At 38.8% G+C, this 15844-nt stretch overlaps 1 protein-coding gene and 1 pseudogene across 1 annotated transcript; both read right to left on the bottom strand.

Moving 5' to 3' along the window:
• LOC125654290 (putative helicase MOV-10) overlaps nucleotides 1-15844 on the bottom strand; it is a 95831-nt pseudogene that overhangs the window by 8621 nt on the left and 71366 nt on the right.
• LOC125654295 (neuronal acetylcholine receptor subunit alpha-3-like) lies at nucleotides 9888-15662 on the bottom strand. The gene has a single exon (XM_048884171.2). The coding sequence runs from the start codon at nucleotides 14525-14527 to the stop codon at nucleotides 13301-13303; it is 1227 nt and encodes a 408-aa protein (XP_048740128.2). The 5' UTR covers nucleotides 14528-15662; the 3' UTR covers nucleotides 9888-13300.

Here is a 15844-nt window from a genome sequence, read left to right on the forward strand (position 1 = left end):
TGTCTAATGTCTTAATCCACTATATACAAATTACCTGTCTAACGCCTTAATCCACTGATACAAATTACCAGCGTAACAGCTATCAAAATCCACTACATACAAATGACAAGTCCAATGCCTTAATTTATTCAGCTATAGGGTAATCTCTAAGGGATGTGTTTACTTCCGTTTGAAATATTTGTGACGATGCGGTTTTCCAAGCTACAAGTTCCTGTCCAAATCACATTATAGATATATAGTTATGGAAACAGATGATGAGCTTGATGACTACATCGGAATACTTACAGTTACTATGATAACTTGTATACAGACACACATATACTATGATCCTGTATGTTATAGACGCCATTTTCTAGCTACATGCAGCACTACTACACACGGTCTGTTCCGATTGCATGAATGATGCGTGACTTCCAATCTACATACCTTTTCCCAAGATCAGTTTAAATGTCCAAAACGTTATGCTTCATTTGATACTTTGAAAAGGGTTATATGAAAATTTTCTTAATAATTCGATTTAGATGTTTAATCTTTTCCCCCAAGTTGAACAAAGGTGTTTGTCTGACGAGAACTTGTGAATAAAGTCTAATACAGGTGTTTGTCTGACGTAAACAAAATCTAATACAGGTGTTTGTCTGACGTGAACTTGTGAACAAAGTCTAATACAGGTGTTTGTCTGACGAGAACAAAGTCTAATACAGGTATTTGCCTGACGAGAACAAAGTCTAATACAGGTGTTTGTTTGACGAGAACTTGTGAACAAAGTCTAATACAGGTGTTAGTCTGACGTGAACAAAGTCTAATACAGGTGTTTGTCTGACGTGAACAAAGTCTAATACAGGTGTTTGTCTGACGTGAACTTGTGAACAAAGTCTAATACAGGTGTTTGTCTGACGAGAACTTGTGAACAAAGTCAAATACAGGTGTTTGTCTGACGAACTTTTGAACATTTCTTGTTTTCTGATACTACTGATCCAAGTTTGATATTGACATTTAATTACATACATACATGAACCTTTTAATTGGCGACAGAACTTCATCTCTATTATGAGTTCTGTCGAAGATTATGCCAGACGATGGGCTAAATATGAAAAACAAGAACTTGATACATTGTCAGAATGGGTTAAAAGCATAAGAGGGATATTAAAATCCCGCATTAGACACATGAAAACAAAAGTACGTACCATCTATCCTTCTGTGTTTAGTAAACCAGAAGTGATAAAAGAATTAGATAGGTTACATGAGGGATATGTTTTGGTTCCAGCTGACAAAGCTAGTAACAACATTGTCTTTGTTTGTAAGGCTCATTATTGCAACTGTATTTTAAACGAACTTGGCATTAATTCCACTTTTGGTAATCATACTTATACTCCAACTGCCCTTTCAAAAGACGAAATTCTTCAAAACCATGCTTCAGTTTTAGACACATTTAATATTCCAGTCAATGGGTCGAATGAATATGAGTTACCGTACCTATACTGGATTCCTAGACTACATAAAACCCTTACAAACAAAGATATATTGCTGGATCCAGTAAGTGCTCTACCAAGCCCCTATCTTTGTTCCTCACGAAAATGTTAACAGCTGTGAAGGAGAAACTTCAAACTTACTGTGCGACTACATATGCCAGAAGTGGTGTTAATCAAATGCGGATTCTAAAAAATTCTAAAGAACTTTTAGTAAACTTGAAATCACAGAATTTTTCCCAAAATCAATAGCATTAAAACCTATGACTTTTCAACACTATACACAACCATTCCTCACGATAAATTAAAGACTATACTTTTTGAAATCATAGACAGTTGCTTCTTCAACAAAAACGGAAAACGGAAATATTCATATCTAGTGATCAGTCATTCAAAAACTTACTTTGTTAAACACCACTCTGATTCCACGCACAAGTACTCTGAAGTTGAAATAAAAAATATGCTAGATTTCCTCATTGACAATATCTTCGTAGTCTTTGGTGATCAGGTCTTCCAACAGTCTGTTGGAATTCCCATGGGCACGAATTGTGCTCCTTTGTTAGCTAACCTGTGTTAGTCTGACGTGAACAAAGTCTAATACAGGTGTTTATCTGACGTGAACAAAGTCTAATACAGGTGTTTGTCTGACGTGAACAAAGCCTAATACAGGTGTTTGTCTGACGTGAACTTGTGAACAAACTCAAATACAGGTGTTTGCCTGACCTAAACAAATTCTAATACAGGTGTTTGTCTGACGTGAACTTGTGAACAAAGTCAAATACAGGTGTTTGTCTGACGAACTTTTGAACATTTCTTGTTCTCTGATACTACTGAGCCAAGTTTGATATTGACATTTAATTACATACATGAACAATCAGTAGCCACGAAATCACGGTCCTATCCCTGACGTGTTTGTCTGACATGAACTTGTGAACAAAGTCAAATACAGGTGTTTGCCTGACGTAAACAAATTCTAATACAGGTGTTTGTCTGACGTGAACTTGTGAACAAAGTCTAATACAGGTGTTTGCCTGACGAGAACAAAGTCTAATACAGGTGTTTGCCTGACGAGAACAAAGTCTAATACAGGTATTTGCCTGACGAGAATAAAGTCTAATACAGGTGTTTGCCTGACGAGAACAAAGTCTAATACAGGTGTTTGTCTGACGAGAACAGAGTCTAAAACAGGTGTTTGCCTGACGATAACAAAGTATAATACAGGTGTTTGCCTGACGAGAACAAAATCTAAAAGAGGTGTTTGTTTGACGAGAACAAAGTCTAATACAGGTGTTTGTCTGACGAGAACAAAGTCTGATACAGGTGTTTGCCTGACGAGAACAAAGTCTAATACAGGTATTTGCCTGACGAGAACAAAGTCTAAACAGGTGTTTGTTTGACGAGAACAAAGTGTAATACAGGTGTTTGTCTGACGTGAACTTGTGAACAAAGTCTAATACAGGTGTTTGTCTGACGAGAACAAAGTCTACTACAGGTGTTTGTCTGATGAGAACAAAGTATAATACAGGTGTTAGTCTGACGCGCACAAAGTCAAATACAGGTGTTTGTCTGACGTAAACAAAGTCTAATACAGGTGTTTGTCTGACGTGAACTTGCGAACAAAGTCTAATACAGGTGTTTGTCTGACGTGAACTTGTGAACAAAGTCTAATACAGTTGTTTGTCTGACGTGAACAAAGTCTAATACAGGTGTTTGTCTGACGTGAACAAAATCTAATACAGGTGTTTGTCTGACGTGAACTTGTGAACAAAGTCTAATACAGGTGTTTGTCTGACGAAAACAAAATCTAAAAGAGGTGTTTGTTTGACGAGAACAAAGTCTAATACACGTGTTTGTCTGACGAGAACTTCTGATCAAAGTCTAATACAGGTGTTTGTCTGACGAGAACTTCTGAACAAAGTTTAATACAGGTATTTGTCTGATGAGAACAAAGTATAATACAGGTGTTTGCCTGACGAGAACAACGTCTAATACAGGTGTTTGTCTGATGAGAACAAAGTCTAATACAGGTGTTTGTCTGACGAGAACAAAATCTAATACAGGTGTTTGTCTGACGTGAACATGTGAACAAAGTATAATACAGGTGTTTGTCTGACGAGAACAAAGTCTAATACAGGTGTTTGTCTGACGAGAATAAAGTCTAATACAGGTGTTTGTCTGACGAGAACTTCTGAACAAAGTTTAATACAGGTATTTGTCTAATGAGAACAAAGTATAATACAGGTGTTTGCCTGACGAGAACAACGTCTAATACAGGTGTTTGTCTGACGAGAACAAAGTCTAATACAGGTGTTTGTCTGACGAGAACAAAGTCTAATACAGGTGTTTGTCTGACGAGAACAAAGTCTAATACAGGTGTTTGTCTGACGTGAACTTGTGAACAAAGTATAATACAGGTGTTTGTCTGACGAGAACAAAGTCTAATACAGGTGTTTGTCTGACGAGAATAAAGTCTAATACAGGTGTTTGTCTGACGTGAATAAAGTCTAATACAGGTGTTTGTCTGACGTGAACTTGTGAACAAAGTCAAATACAGGTGTTTGTCTGACGAACTTTTGAACATTTCTTGTTCTCTGATGCTACTGTGCCAAGTTTGATAATGACATTTAATTACATACATGTACAATCAGTAGCCACGAAATCACGGTCCTATCCCCACATAACCTAGGTAACGAAAATATGCAAGAGTTATGCAATCCTCTCTTAGCTTCTCATTGACGCCTCTGTATCTGTAGCGTCCATCGACGCAGTTAGGCTTGACTATCACGCCACGGGTAGACCGGGGGGGGGGGGGGGGGGTGGTGGTAAAAAAAATGCGTAACGCATTGATGAAAAAGTTTTCCGTCCAATACTTTGTTTGATACATGCATCAAACAAAGAATTATAAGTTTTATTTCTTATCATTTAATTATGTTTTTAAGATACAAAAACAAATAGTTTCTCCCATCAAAAAGCTTGAATTAACGTTTTTGAAAATGGCGTGTAGGGATACATAAATGTAAGAATGAAAACAACAACAAAACGGCATGGCTGTGCATTCAGGTCAGGAACAGTTATTGTGCAGATTTAAATGGATTATACGCCAAATTAAAGGTGCAATGGTTAAAAGCTGAATTAAATATAAAGGACGATAACAAGTGGTGAATGGATTTATGCTGCATTGTGTTGGAGGAGACGTTGTACACTGGTTGTGTCGTTGGAACAGTGGAATGCAACTCGGCTCCATTTCAATATCGAGTAAAAAGTTCAACACCTCTTCATCTAAAACGCACTCGTTGACTGAACCCCATATAACGCAGTTCAGATCAGAAGTCGCCACTTGCTCTGTCATGTTATCGATCTCGTAAATCAGCCGATTCATACCGGGAACTCGTGTAATCTGTCTACATCTACCAGTAAGTGGTCTACGTCATCAAGTTGACTATTCTGCCACGTCATCGCCTATGTATGTTGTTTCTTTAAATTAATTTGTATTTTATTCATATCTTTAGTTGCGCTTTTTTTTTATTGCTTATGCCTGTGGTACCGGTGTGGTACATATACCACCAACAACACTCCTCCATCTGGTTCTGTTTTGTGCCAGTCTGGCCAGGTCTTGCCACCTATATCCCTCAGACTCCATTTCTGCATGGACATTTCGTCTTCAGGTGTTTCTTGGCCTTCCTACTTTCCTTTTTCCCTGAGGGTTCCACTGTAACGCTTGTCTGGTGATAGAGTTAGCTGGCTTTCGTAAAGTGTGGCCTATCCAGCTCCATGTCCGTTTCTTTTTAGCTCCGACTCTATGGGCTGCTGTTTGGTCTTCTCCCATAGATCCACGTTGGTTATCTTTTCAGGCCATCTAATCTTCAGTATTTGTCTAAGGCATTTGTTGATAAAGACTTGTAGCTTGTTAATGAGGTGTTTGGTGGTTTTCCAAGTCTCGCAGCCGTACAATAGGATCGTCTTGACATTGGAGTTGAATAACCTGATTTTGGTGTTCAAAGTAATATTGCCTGCTCTCCAGATAGATATCATCATTCTGAAGGCTGTTCTTGCTTTTCCTATTCGGCTTTTGATGTCTTGTTCCGAGCCTCCCTGACCGTCCATGATACTGCCAAGATATGTGAAGGAGTCGACTTCTTCCATAGGACTTTGGTCTTTCTTGTACTGATGATAAGGCCAGTCTCAGCTGCTCGTTCTTCTAACCGGGATAGTTTGTCTTCCATCTGTTGGTGGTTATGAGACAGAAGGGCAATGTCATCAGCAATATCTAAGTCGTCAAGTTGTGACATTAGTGTCCACTGGATGCCATTTCTTTTGTTGTTAGTAGTTTGTCTCATTATCCAGTCTACCGCTAGGAGGAACAGGAAAGGTGACAGCAAGGATCCCTGACGTACCCCTGTCGTGAAGTCAAAGGGGTCTGTGAGCTGACCTTCATTCAATATTCTGCTCTTCATACCTGTATATGTGTTTTTGATGATGGTGATGAACTTTTCAGGTATTCCATAGTGTCTCATGAGTTTCCAAAGTACATTTCTATCAAGGCTGTCGAAGGCTTTCTGGAAGTCTACAAACACCATATATAATGCCGAGTTAAATTCAAGTGATTGCTCGATAATTATACGCAGTGTGGCTATTTGATCCGCACACGATCTATTTTGACGGAATCCTGCCTGATTGTCTCGCAGTATTTGGTCAACAGCTTTCTTCATTCTTTCCAACATGATTCTAAATAACACCTTTCCCGGTACTGACAGAAGCATTATTCCCCTGTAGTTATCACTAATGCTGAGATCACCATTCTTTGGTAGTTTTACTAGGTGTCCTTCTTTCCATTCCTGTGGTACATCTTCTTCCCAGATTTTACTAATTAAGTCGTAAAGCATTTGTGTTGATGTTTCGATATCAGCTTTTAATACTTCTGTAGGAATGTTATCAGGACCCGGAGACTTGTGGTTCTTTAAGGTGTTAATGGCTTTGCTGATTTCTGTTTTTGATGGTCTGTTACAGTTGATTGGTAGTAGAGCTATTGCAGGTTGTATATCTGCATCTAGTGTTGGTGGTTGTTGGTTCAACACTTCTTTGAAATGCTCAACCCATCTCTTCATTTGCTCTTCCGTTGTTTTTAAGGTGTTCCCATCTTTGTCCTTAACTGGTCTACTGCTCTTTTTGAACTTGTTTGTCAGCATCCTGATGTTATCGTACAGGGCTTTGATGTTCTGCCTGGCTGATTCCTCTGTCTCTGATGTCATTTTGGAGATAAATTCTCTCTTGTCCCTCCTAGCGCTATTTTTTTTTTTTACTTATTTATCTGCCTTTGTGCTCTTTGCTTTGATGCTCTTGTCTTGCTGTTGTTAAGACTTTCTTCAGATGTTTCCGCTGATCAATTTTTATGAGTGTGTCAGGCGATATCCATCCTTGGTGTTTTCTGTTTCGAATCCCAACCACTGCATCACATGATGTTGTTAGAACTTGTTTCACCTCTTTCCAATACTCCTCAGTTGACATTTGATCTTGGTCCAGGTTTTGCAAAGTGCTAAACCGATTTCGTACTTCAATTTTGAATTCTTCCTGTTTGTGTTGTTTTTCAGTTTTTTAACATCATATCGTTTTGTAGTTTGTCTCGTGTTTTGATGTTTCTTAAGTTTCAATTTGATGTTGGTAACAAGTAAATGATGGTCCGACGCTGCGTCTCCACCTCTTTTAACTCTTACATCTTGCAGGCTTCTCCTGAACTTCCTGGAGATGCATATATGATCTATTTGATTTTCTGTTCTCATGTCCGGTGAGACCCATGTAGCAAGATGGCAATGCTTGTGTGGAAATATGGTTCCCCCAATGACAAGGTTGTATGTAGCACAACAACTTGCAAACAGTTCTCCATTCTCATTCATAGAGCCTATGCCTTATGTTCCCATTACTTCTTCAAAGCCAGTGTTATCTCTTCCTACTTTAGCATTCATATCTCCCATGATGATCGTAATGTGTTTTGTGCTCAATTTTCTAATTTTGATTGCAATGAAAAACAAAAATCAAACGAATGCATGTCGTTATATATAATGCTTGTGTGGAAAATCCCGTTCTATAAATAGCGCTAAAATTAGAACGGGGAAGACGCATTCCAGAGAAAAGTAGTCCCGCTTGCTTAATGAAGATGAACTCCCAACGAAATTTTGACAGAGAAATCAAACGAATTTTTCAACCAATCAGCATCGTTATCAAGTCATCACTTTAAAGGTTATTAAATGATAAAACAAGAATACCACAAACGGTACAGCATACACCCGTTAGACCTTCAGTGCAGTATCTGTATCCATGACGAGAAAAAATCCAGAAAACTACTTGACCTACTTTTCGCCCAAAAGTAAATCAGAGTGCACCAATCAAGTAGAAAATGTGAACTGATTATGCATTTCACCGAGAGGTTCTGACAAAATTTCAGGGCAATACATGTGTACCTGTATTCATAACACAAACAAAAATCTGGAAAACGAAAAAAAGACTTTCCTATTAAGTGATACTATGACATTGACCTTGAGAAACAATAGGCATTATCCGCTTGGTATAATGTGCATTTGTGTATCAAGTCTGATGGTCCTAGTCCCAACGGTTAGATCTGTGTCCCACCTACAAGGTTTTCCTAATAACAGATACAACCTTGACTTTCAAAAACAATAGCCATCTTCTCATCATGGGAATTAAATGTACCAAGTTATAAAACCCTAGATCCAACAGTTCGATCTGTATTCTGCATACAAAGTTTTCCTATTAACTGATGCTATGACCCTGACTTTTGACATTGAAAAACAATAAGCATCTTCCTCTCATCAAGGTGATCAAATGTACCAAGTTGTAAGATCCTGAAGCTTATTGCCTACAAGGTCCGTGCATATCATAAGAACAATAAAAATAACTAATTTTCCCAACCATTGCGACAAAGAGGCGTGGCCTCAACCAGTAATGCTCTCAAGGGTAAAACAAGGGGTACTTATAGTGACGATGTTTAGTGATGAATAAGAATAAGAGAGTAGATAGTTCCAACTTCAAAGATACCAAGTCAAGGGCCGCAGCAACAGTAGAGAATTCTAAGTAATAACCTCCGGGGGGTGCTACTGGAAAGAAACTGAATTTAAAGGATCAAAACAGTCTAAATTTGATAGAGTGAGACGATCTGGTTTTGGAGCTGCCTGAATTTGAAGGAGTGGGACGATCTGGTTTTGTAGCTGCCTGGAGTCAGGTAGTTTGAAGCTGGTATATCCACCAAGTCATTGACCACTTTGTAAAGCATGGTAAGAGAAGACATGTCCTGTGTGATTCGAAGGTCCTCCAGTTTAGGTGCTCAAGCATCTTGAAAACTCTGCTTATGACCAGGTATCTCCTAGTTTAAACTTTCCGCTTGTCGTTATACCATTACCACTCTGTGCCTGTGCTTCGTGGTATGTGAATTTCATACTGAACAATACTCGAGATGGGGCCTCACAAATATCTTGTAGGCTGCCTCTTTTCCGTGTTCGTGTTGATACGCAAATTCCATCGGAGGAACCCAAGGACAGAGTTTACTGCAAACCAACTTTTATTCACGTGCGATCGCGATAACCTCATCATCGCATCCTTTAATGTCTCTTGTATATTTAAGATACTGTCGGTCGTGAAAATTAGTCGCCATGAACCAGTTTATGAAAGGTAAATAGCGAAATAAAGTCGTAGCAAATAAAAGTAGGTTTACAGTATCTTAACCGTGCTGCTGCTGTGGACTGTCCAGGCGAGATCTTGAGAAATGATGACACCGAGGTACTTGTATGCTGCTCAGATATGGTCTTTCAAACTGTAGTCGAAAACAAGAGGAACCTTCTTACGCTGTACTCTCAGGATGCTATACTTGTCCAGGTGACAGTTTATTCCCCACTTCTGCTCCCATTCTTTAAGGTGTATCAGATCTTGTTTTAAGGTTTCGCAGTCTGCAGGAGATTTGATTTCGCGGTACAGTACGCAATCGTCTGCGAAAAGCTTGGTGCGAGATGATACATATTCTGGTAGGTCGTTGGTGAAGATCAAGAATAAAATAGGTGTATTGCACTGCCTTGATGGGGTCCGCTCGCGACAGGGGCTGATGAGAAGGCACCATCAACGACTACCCTCTGGGAACTGTCTGTCAGAAACACCTGTTTGTGCGTTATCTCGTACTTTGTAGTGTTGTTCGAGTGTTATACGGTCAAAAAACCCTTGAAGTTCAGGACTGCAATATCATGCTGCTTCGTCTTATCGAGAGATGAGGCAAGCGCGTGGATGAGTGATATATCAACTGTGTCTCGCCTGACTCTAAAATGGTGTTGACAATCGGTTAGTAAATTGTGTTGATTCAAATGTCTCATGGTGTTACTTACCACTATGTGCTCAATGATCTTACAAGATAAGTAGACCACCGACACTGACCAATATTTACTGACTTAAAATATAATTGCATTCACTTACAATTAAATTCTCAAAATTGAATAAATACTGAAAATTACATAATAATATTTCATATATATTCATAGTGATCACAGAAGTAAAATTAGCTTACACAGAACGCTACACAATCCAAACAAAATTACTGCGCGGTGTACACAGAACGCTACACAATCCAAACAAAATTACTGCGCGGTATACACAGAACACTTCCTAAACAATTCATACACAATTAATGCGCGGTGTACACAGAACACTACGCAATCCATATAAAATTACTACGCAGTGTACACAGAACATTACACAATCCAAACAAAATTAATGCGCGGTGTTTGTGTGATTGAACATAGTTCAACACCCCAAAACATTGTTTTGTAAACTACAAACACTGACTTGCAAACAATATGATAAAGAAAATTTATCCTTGATTTAGTACATATAGTACACTCTTCACAATATAAATAAATACAGTTGAATATAGTATTTTGAGGGGAAGTTCAAAGTTGTAGGGTGACAGCCAATCACGTACATGCTGGTGATCGATCAACCCAAGGCTGGGTAATCTTCTCATGCAAGTCATCTACACGAACGCTTAAACAGTCTCCGAATGCTCTTGCTGGTTAGTGGATTATTTGGTAATCAACGCATTTCATTCATTTTAGGTGATTGAATTCAATCTAAATCTACTGATGAAAAGGTGAGGACAACGAACAGTGATTAATCTCATCAATCCTGTAAACAAAATTGAGAGTAAGTCAACCCCTGAACACACCAGAGGTGGGGTCAGATGCCTAGGAGGAGTAAGCATCCCTTGTCGACCGGTCACACCCGCCGTAAGCCATTCGTCTTAGCCCTTTGGCGGAATTTCACCTAAACCCTGAATCACAGTCCTTAGGCGGAATTTCACCTAGACCCTGAATCATAGCCCGTCGGCGGAATTTCACTCACCCACACAAGTAGATAACGAGGGATTATTTTTCTCACATTTTAACCATAGTTTAGTGTATCAATTCAAGAGCTTCGAGAAAGTTCTGAATTATCAAAATCCTCATTTAAAATTCAATGCAAAAACTAATTGGACAGCCAGAAAAAGCATACCCGAAAATGGTTTACATTATAAGTGGAAATCTTATTAAAAAGACATCGCAGTCTAAGACTCTATTAGTCTCGCATGGGTAAAGTCCATCTCACACTGGTGCTAATGGAATATTGCTACATAAATATGAACGTTGATAATGAAGAATCTGAAATCTTCCCGATAAAATGAATATCAAAAAGGAGGCCCATGGGCCACATCGCTCACCTGAGTCACCTTAGTCCATATCAGAAGATTTTCAATATCTATTTGCATGTAAAACCGTACTCCCTATTATGGCCCCAAATCTACCCCTGGAGGCCATGGTTTTTGCAAACTTGAATCTACACTATGTCAGAAAGCTTTCATGTAAATATGAACTTTTTTGGCCCAATGGTTCTTGAGAAGATTTTTAAAGGTTTTCCCAATATATTTGTATGTAAAACTTTGATCCCCTATTGTGGCCCCATCCTACCCCAAGGGGGAGAGGGGGGGGGGGCGTGATTTCAACAAACCTGAATCTGCACTATATCAGAAAGCTTTCATATAAATCTCAGCTTTTCTGGCTTAGTGGTTCTGGGAAGAAGATTTTTCCTATATATTTGTATGTAAAACTTTGACCCCCTATTGTGGCCCCATCCGACCCCCGGGAGCCATGATCTTAGCAATTTATAATCTGCACTATATCAGGAAGCTTTCATATAAATCTCAGCTTTTCTGGCTCAGTGGTTCTTGAGAAGAAGATTTTAAAAGATTTTTCCTATAAATTTGTATGTAAAACTTTGATGCCCCCCTTGAGGCCCCATTCAATCCCCGGGGTCCATGATTTTAACGAACTTGAATCTGCACTATATCAAAAAAAAAATAAATAAATAAAACAACAACAAAAAACCCCAAACAACTTTGACCCCCTATTGTGGCCCCATCCAACCCCCGGGGGCCATGATTTTAACAATTTAGAATCTGCATTATATAAGGAAGCTTTCATATAAATCTCAGCTATTCTGGCTCAGTGGTTCTTGAGAAGAAGATTTTTAAAGATTTTCCGTATATATTTGTATGTAAAACTTTGATCCCCTTTTCTGGCCCCATCCGACCCCCGGGGGCCATGATTTTAACAATTTAGAATTTGCATTATATAAGGAAGCTTTCATATAAATCTCAGTTTTTCTGGCTCAGTGGTTCTTGAGAAGATTTTAAAGATTTTCCCTATATATTTGTATGTAAAACTTTGATCCCCTATTGTGGCCCCATCCAACCCCCGGGGGCCATGATTTTAACAATTTAGAATCTACATTATATAAGGAAGCTTTCATATAAATCTCAGCTTTTCTGCCTCAGTGGTTCTTGAGAAGATTTTTCCTATATGGCCCCATCCGACCTCCGGGGGCCATGATTTTAACAATTTAGAATTTGCATTATATAAGGAAGCTTTCATATAAATCTCAGCTATTCTGGCTCAGTGGTTCTTGAGAAGAAGATTTTTTAAAGATTTTCCCCATATATTTGTATGTAAAACTTTGATCCCCTATTGTGGCCCCATCCGACCCCCGGGGGCCATGATTTTAACAATTTAGAATGTGCATTATATAAGGAAGCTTTCATATAAATCTCAGCTTTTCTGGCTCAGTGGTTCTTGAGAAGAAGATTTTTAAAGATTTTTCCTATATATTTGTATGTAAAACTTCGATCCCCTATTGTGGCCCCATCCAACCCCCGGGGCCCATGATTTGAACAAACTTGAATCTGCATTATGTCAGGAAGCTTTCATGTAAATCTCAGCTTTTCTGGCTTAGTGGTTCTTGAGAAGGAAGATTTTAAAAGTTTTTCCCTTTATATTTGTATGTAAAACTTTGATCCCCCCTTGTGGCCCCATCCTACCACCGGGGGCCATGATTTGAACAAACTTGAATCTGCAATATGTCAGGAAGCTTTCAGGTAAATTTCAGCTCTTCTGGCCCAGTGGTTCTTGAGAAGAAGATTTTTAAATGACCCCACCCTATTTTTGCATTTTTGTGATTATCTCCCCTTTGAAAGGGACATGGCCCTTCATTTGAACAAACTTGAAAGCCCTTCACCCAAGGATGCTTTTGGCCAAGTTAGGTTGAAATTGGCCCAGTGGTTCTGGAGAAGAAGTCGAAAATGTGAAAAGTTTACGGACAGACAGACAGACGGACGCCGGACAAAATGTGATCAGAATAGCTCACTTGAACCTTCGGTTCAGGTGAGCTAATAAAAAAATTCATTACAAAGAAGCAAGCGTCTTTTGTGGTAAGAAATAAAATATTTCATCTCCATTGGACTGGAATATAGACTAATAAAATGAGGCAATGACAACCATATACACAACATTACACATCGTCAAACACATCCCAAACATTAAAAGGCAAAACCGGTCCGTGGCCTTCCCGATATCACGCCACGTCAGCAATTTAGACACGGGATCCTCCTTGAAGGCATCGATACCTTCCTTCTCGTCAGGAATCACCTTGCGCTTTCCCCTGCAACATTGGTCCCCCAGCACAAGTCCATGGAACCTTTCTAGGAAGTTGGGAATTAAAATTTCATCATCTCTAGTGTAGAAACGTAGTCCAACAATAACGCCTATCACCATGAAGACTGCGATCATAAAGTCCCCCAAAAGTTTGTAACTAAGATATGACACACTGGGTTCCGACCCCTCAGGTAGTTTATCTTGGATCAGAGTTAGATATACAGCCACTGCCAGGAGGACGGTTATAGAAAATCCAACACGTTCACCGCAATTGGGGGGCATCAGAAATGAAAAAATTTGTAGAAAAGAGAGAAGAAACACCGGCAGTATTAAGCTAGATACATAATAGACTATTCGCCTTTTCATGCTGATGGACATGTAAACCTCTTGGACTTGGAGTGAATTCGTGGTGGTGTAGATCGTCGTTTCTGTCACGTCCCACAGGCCATTCGTACTATACTGCGACAAGTCCATTCTTTGATTGGGAATATAAAATTCAATTTCAGAGGGCATGAACCCTGGTACATAAAATCTCAGAAAACACGTCTGAGAATCGAACGGGTAGAAGGATAAATCAGCGTCACACGTACTCTCAAAAAGATTCGGCACAAACCAAGTTATCGATCCGGTATAGTCCAATCGTAAGTTGAGATCGTTATGTCCTATTGCTTGTAATGAGTTATAGTTCAGCATATTGATGAGGAACGGCACCCAGACCTTTTTCTGGGGGACAATGGTGACATTCAAATCTCCGCCGTAGCTGGACGGATTCCACGTCAAACGGTTATCACTCCAGTGAACGCTCAGAGCTCCGGTTATTGAGAATTTACTGATAGATTCATCAAGTTCTTTGATACTTTGAAAGTAGAACGTCACATTAAGCTGCAGTGGGGTGGCCCTATCTGCGCCTGGTCTGACGTTTTGGTCGTAAGTGGAGGGAAATATAGCTGTATGGAGATTCGCCTCATCAGAAAGCGTGTAACCCAAGGACAGCGACCAAACGCAAGCGAGAAAAATCACAATTAAAAATAATTCTGTCGCTCTCATGTCCTTTCTCTTCACATATGTACCATTCTACTTTACTAAATATTGGAGTGACCAAATAAGACCGTCTTAAGCGGCAGAATTGAACATTAAAAATTAATAATTATGTACAAGTATTATAACAATTACATGAAGACCTAAGGATTTAGATCTTCTTTGAAAGTTACTGTTCCGTAGCGGATTTATAGAGCGGTGTGCAGCGTGTCCCGCTTACCGGACAATCGAGATTAATCGCATTACAGAATGGTTTTATTTATATACATGTAGGTATTTAGGGACAGAATTGAGAACACAACATCTGAATGATGATTTAATATATTTTCTGATTCGGGAAACTTATTTCCTTAATTTTAACTCTAAAACTTTAGAAATTCTAAAGAAACTGACTAGATTTTAGTATTTCAATGCAGAAACGCGAGATGGAATTCGACCATGTTCAATGTCATTCAAAATGGCGGAATTGTAACTGCAAATCAAAACACTCCAAGAAGTCGATTTTTGCACACACACACACACCAAAGTAATTTCGCTGATTTTATATCGATTTACATGTATTTTCACTAACTTTTCGTTCAAAGAAGTTATATATCTATCTACTATAAGTAGATGTATTTATACATTTACTGTATGCAGAGACTCCTGATTGCGAGTTATGTAGCATGTTTGTTTTTTTTAAAAATGTTTTCTGCCACACTCAACCCCTTGTCTTAACGTTGGATCTCTTAGCAATGAACTTGTCCATATGTATACTGCCTAGTGTGCGATGCTCGATTACAAATATAAAAGAAAAACTCATGTAAATATATTGTTTCTGTCAGTTTGTAAAACGAACACATCTGTTTATATAGTGCTTATACCACAGGATGAAATATCACATTTTTTATATATTAATATAATTTCATTATCTCATTCATTATATGAAAAGGTGAAGATAACGAAATAATCATTCTCATAACTCTTATAAGGAACACAAAATTAAGAGTTGAGCAAACACTGACTCTTGGATATTCCAGAGGTGGGATCAAGTGTCTTGGAGTAAGCAACCCCTGTCGACCGGTCACACCCACCGTGAGCCCTTTATCTTAATCAGGTAAACGGGGTAATCCGTAGTCAAAATCAGTATATAAAGAATGGCCTAGCAATAAGTATGAAACTCATCAGACAGTTTTTAACCCAATGACAGATTGTATTGGTAAACTAAATCGTTATAACGACCATATGCATCAAATTTGCGAAATGTTAACTTTAAACGAGACTGTTGAAACCCCTGTGACATCAACTTATTTGTCAGTAGGCAGCCTCGATTTAAAAATTGATCAT

Source organism: Ostrea edulis, chromosome 7 (genome assembly GCF_947568905.1).
Source record: "Ostrea edulis chromosome 7, xbOstEdul1.1, whole genome shotgun sequence".
Taxonomy (NCBI): domain Eukaryota; kingdom Metazoa; phylum Mollusca; class Bivalvia; order Ostreida; family Ostreidae; genus Ostrea; species Ostrea edulis.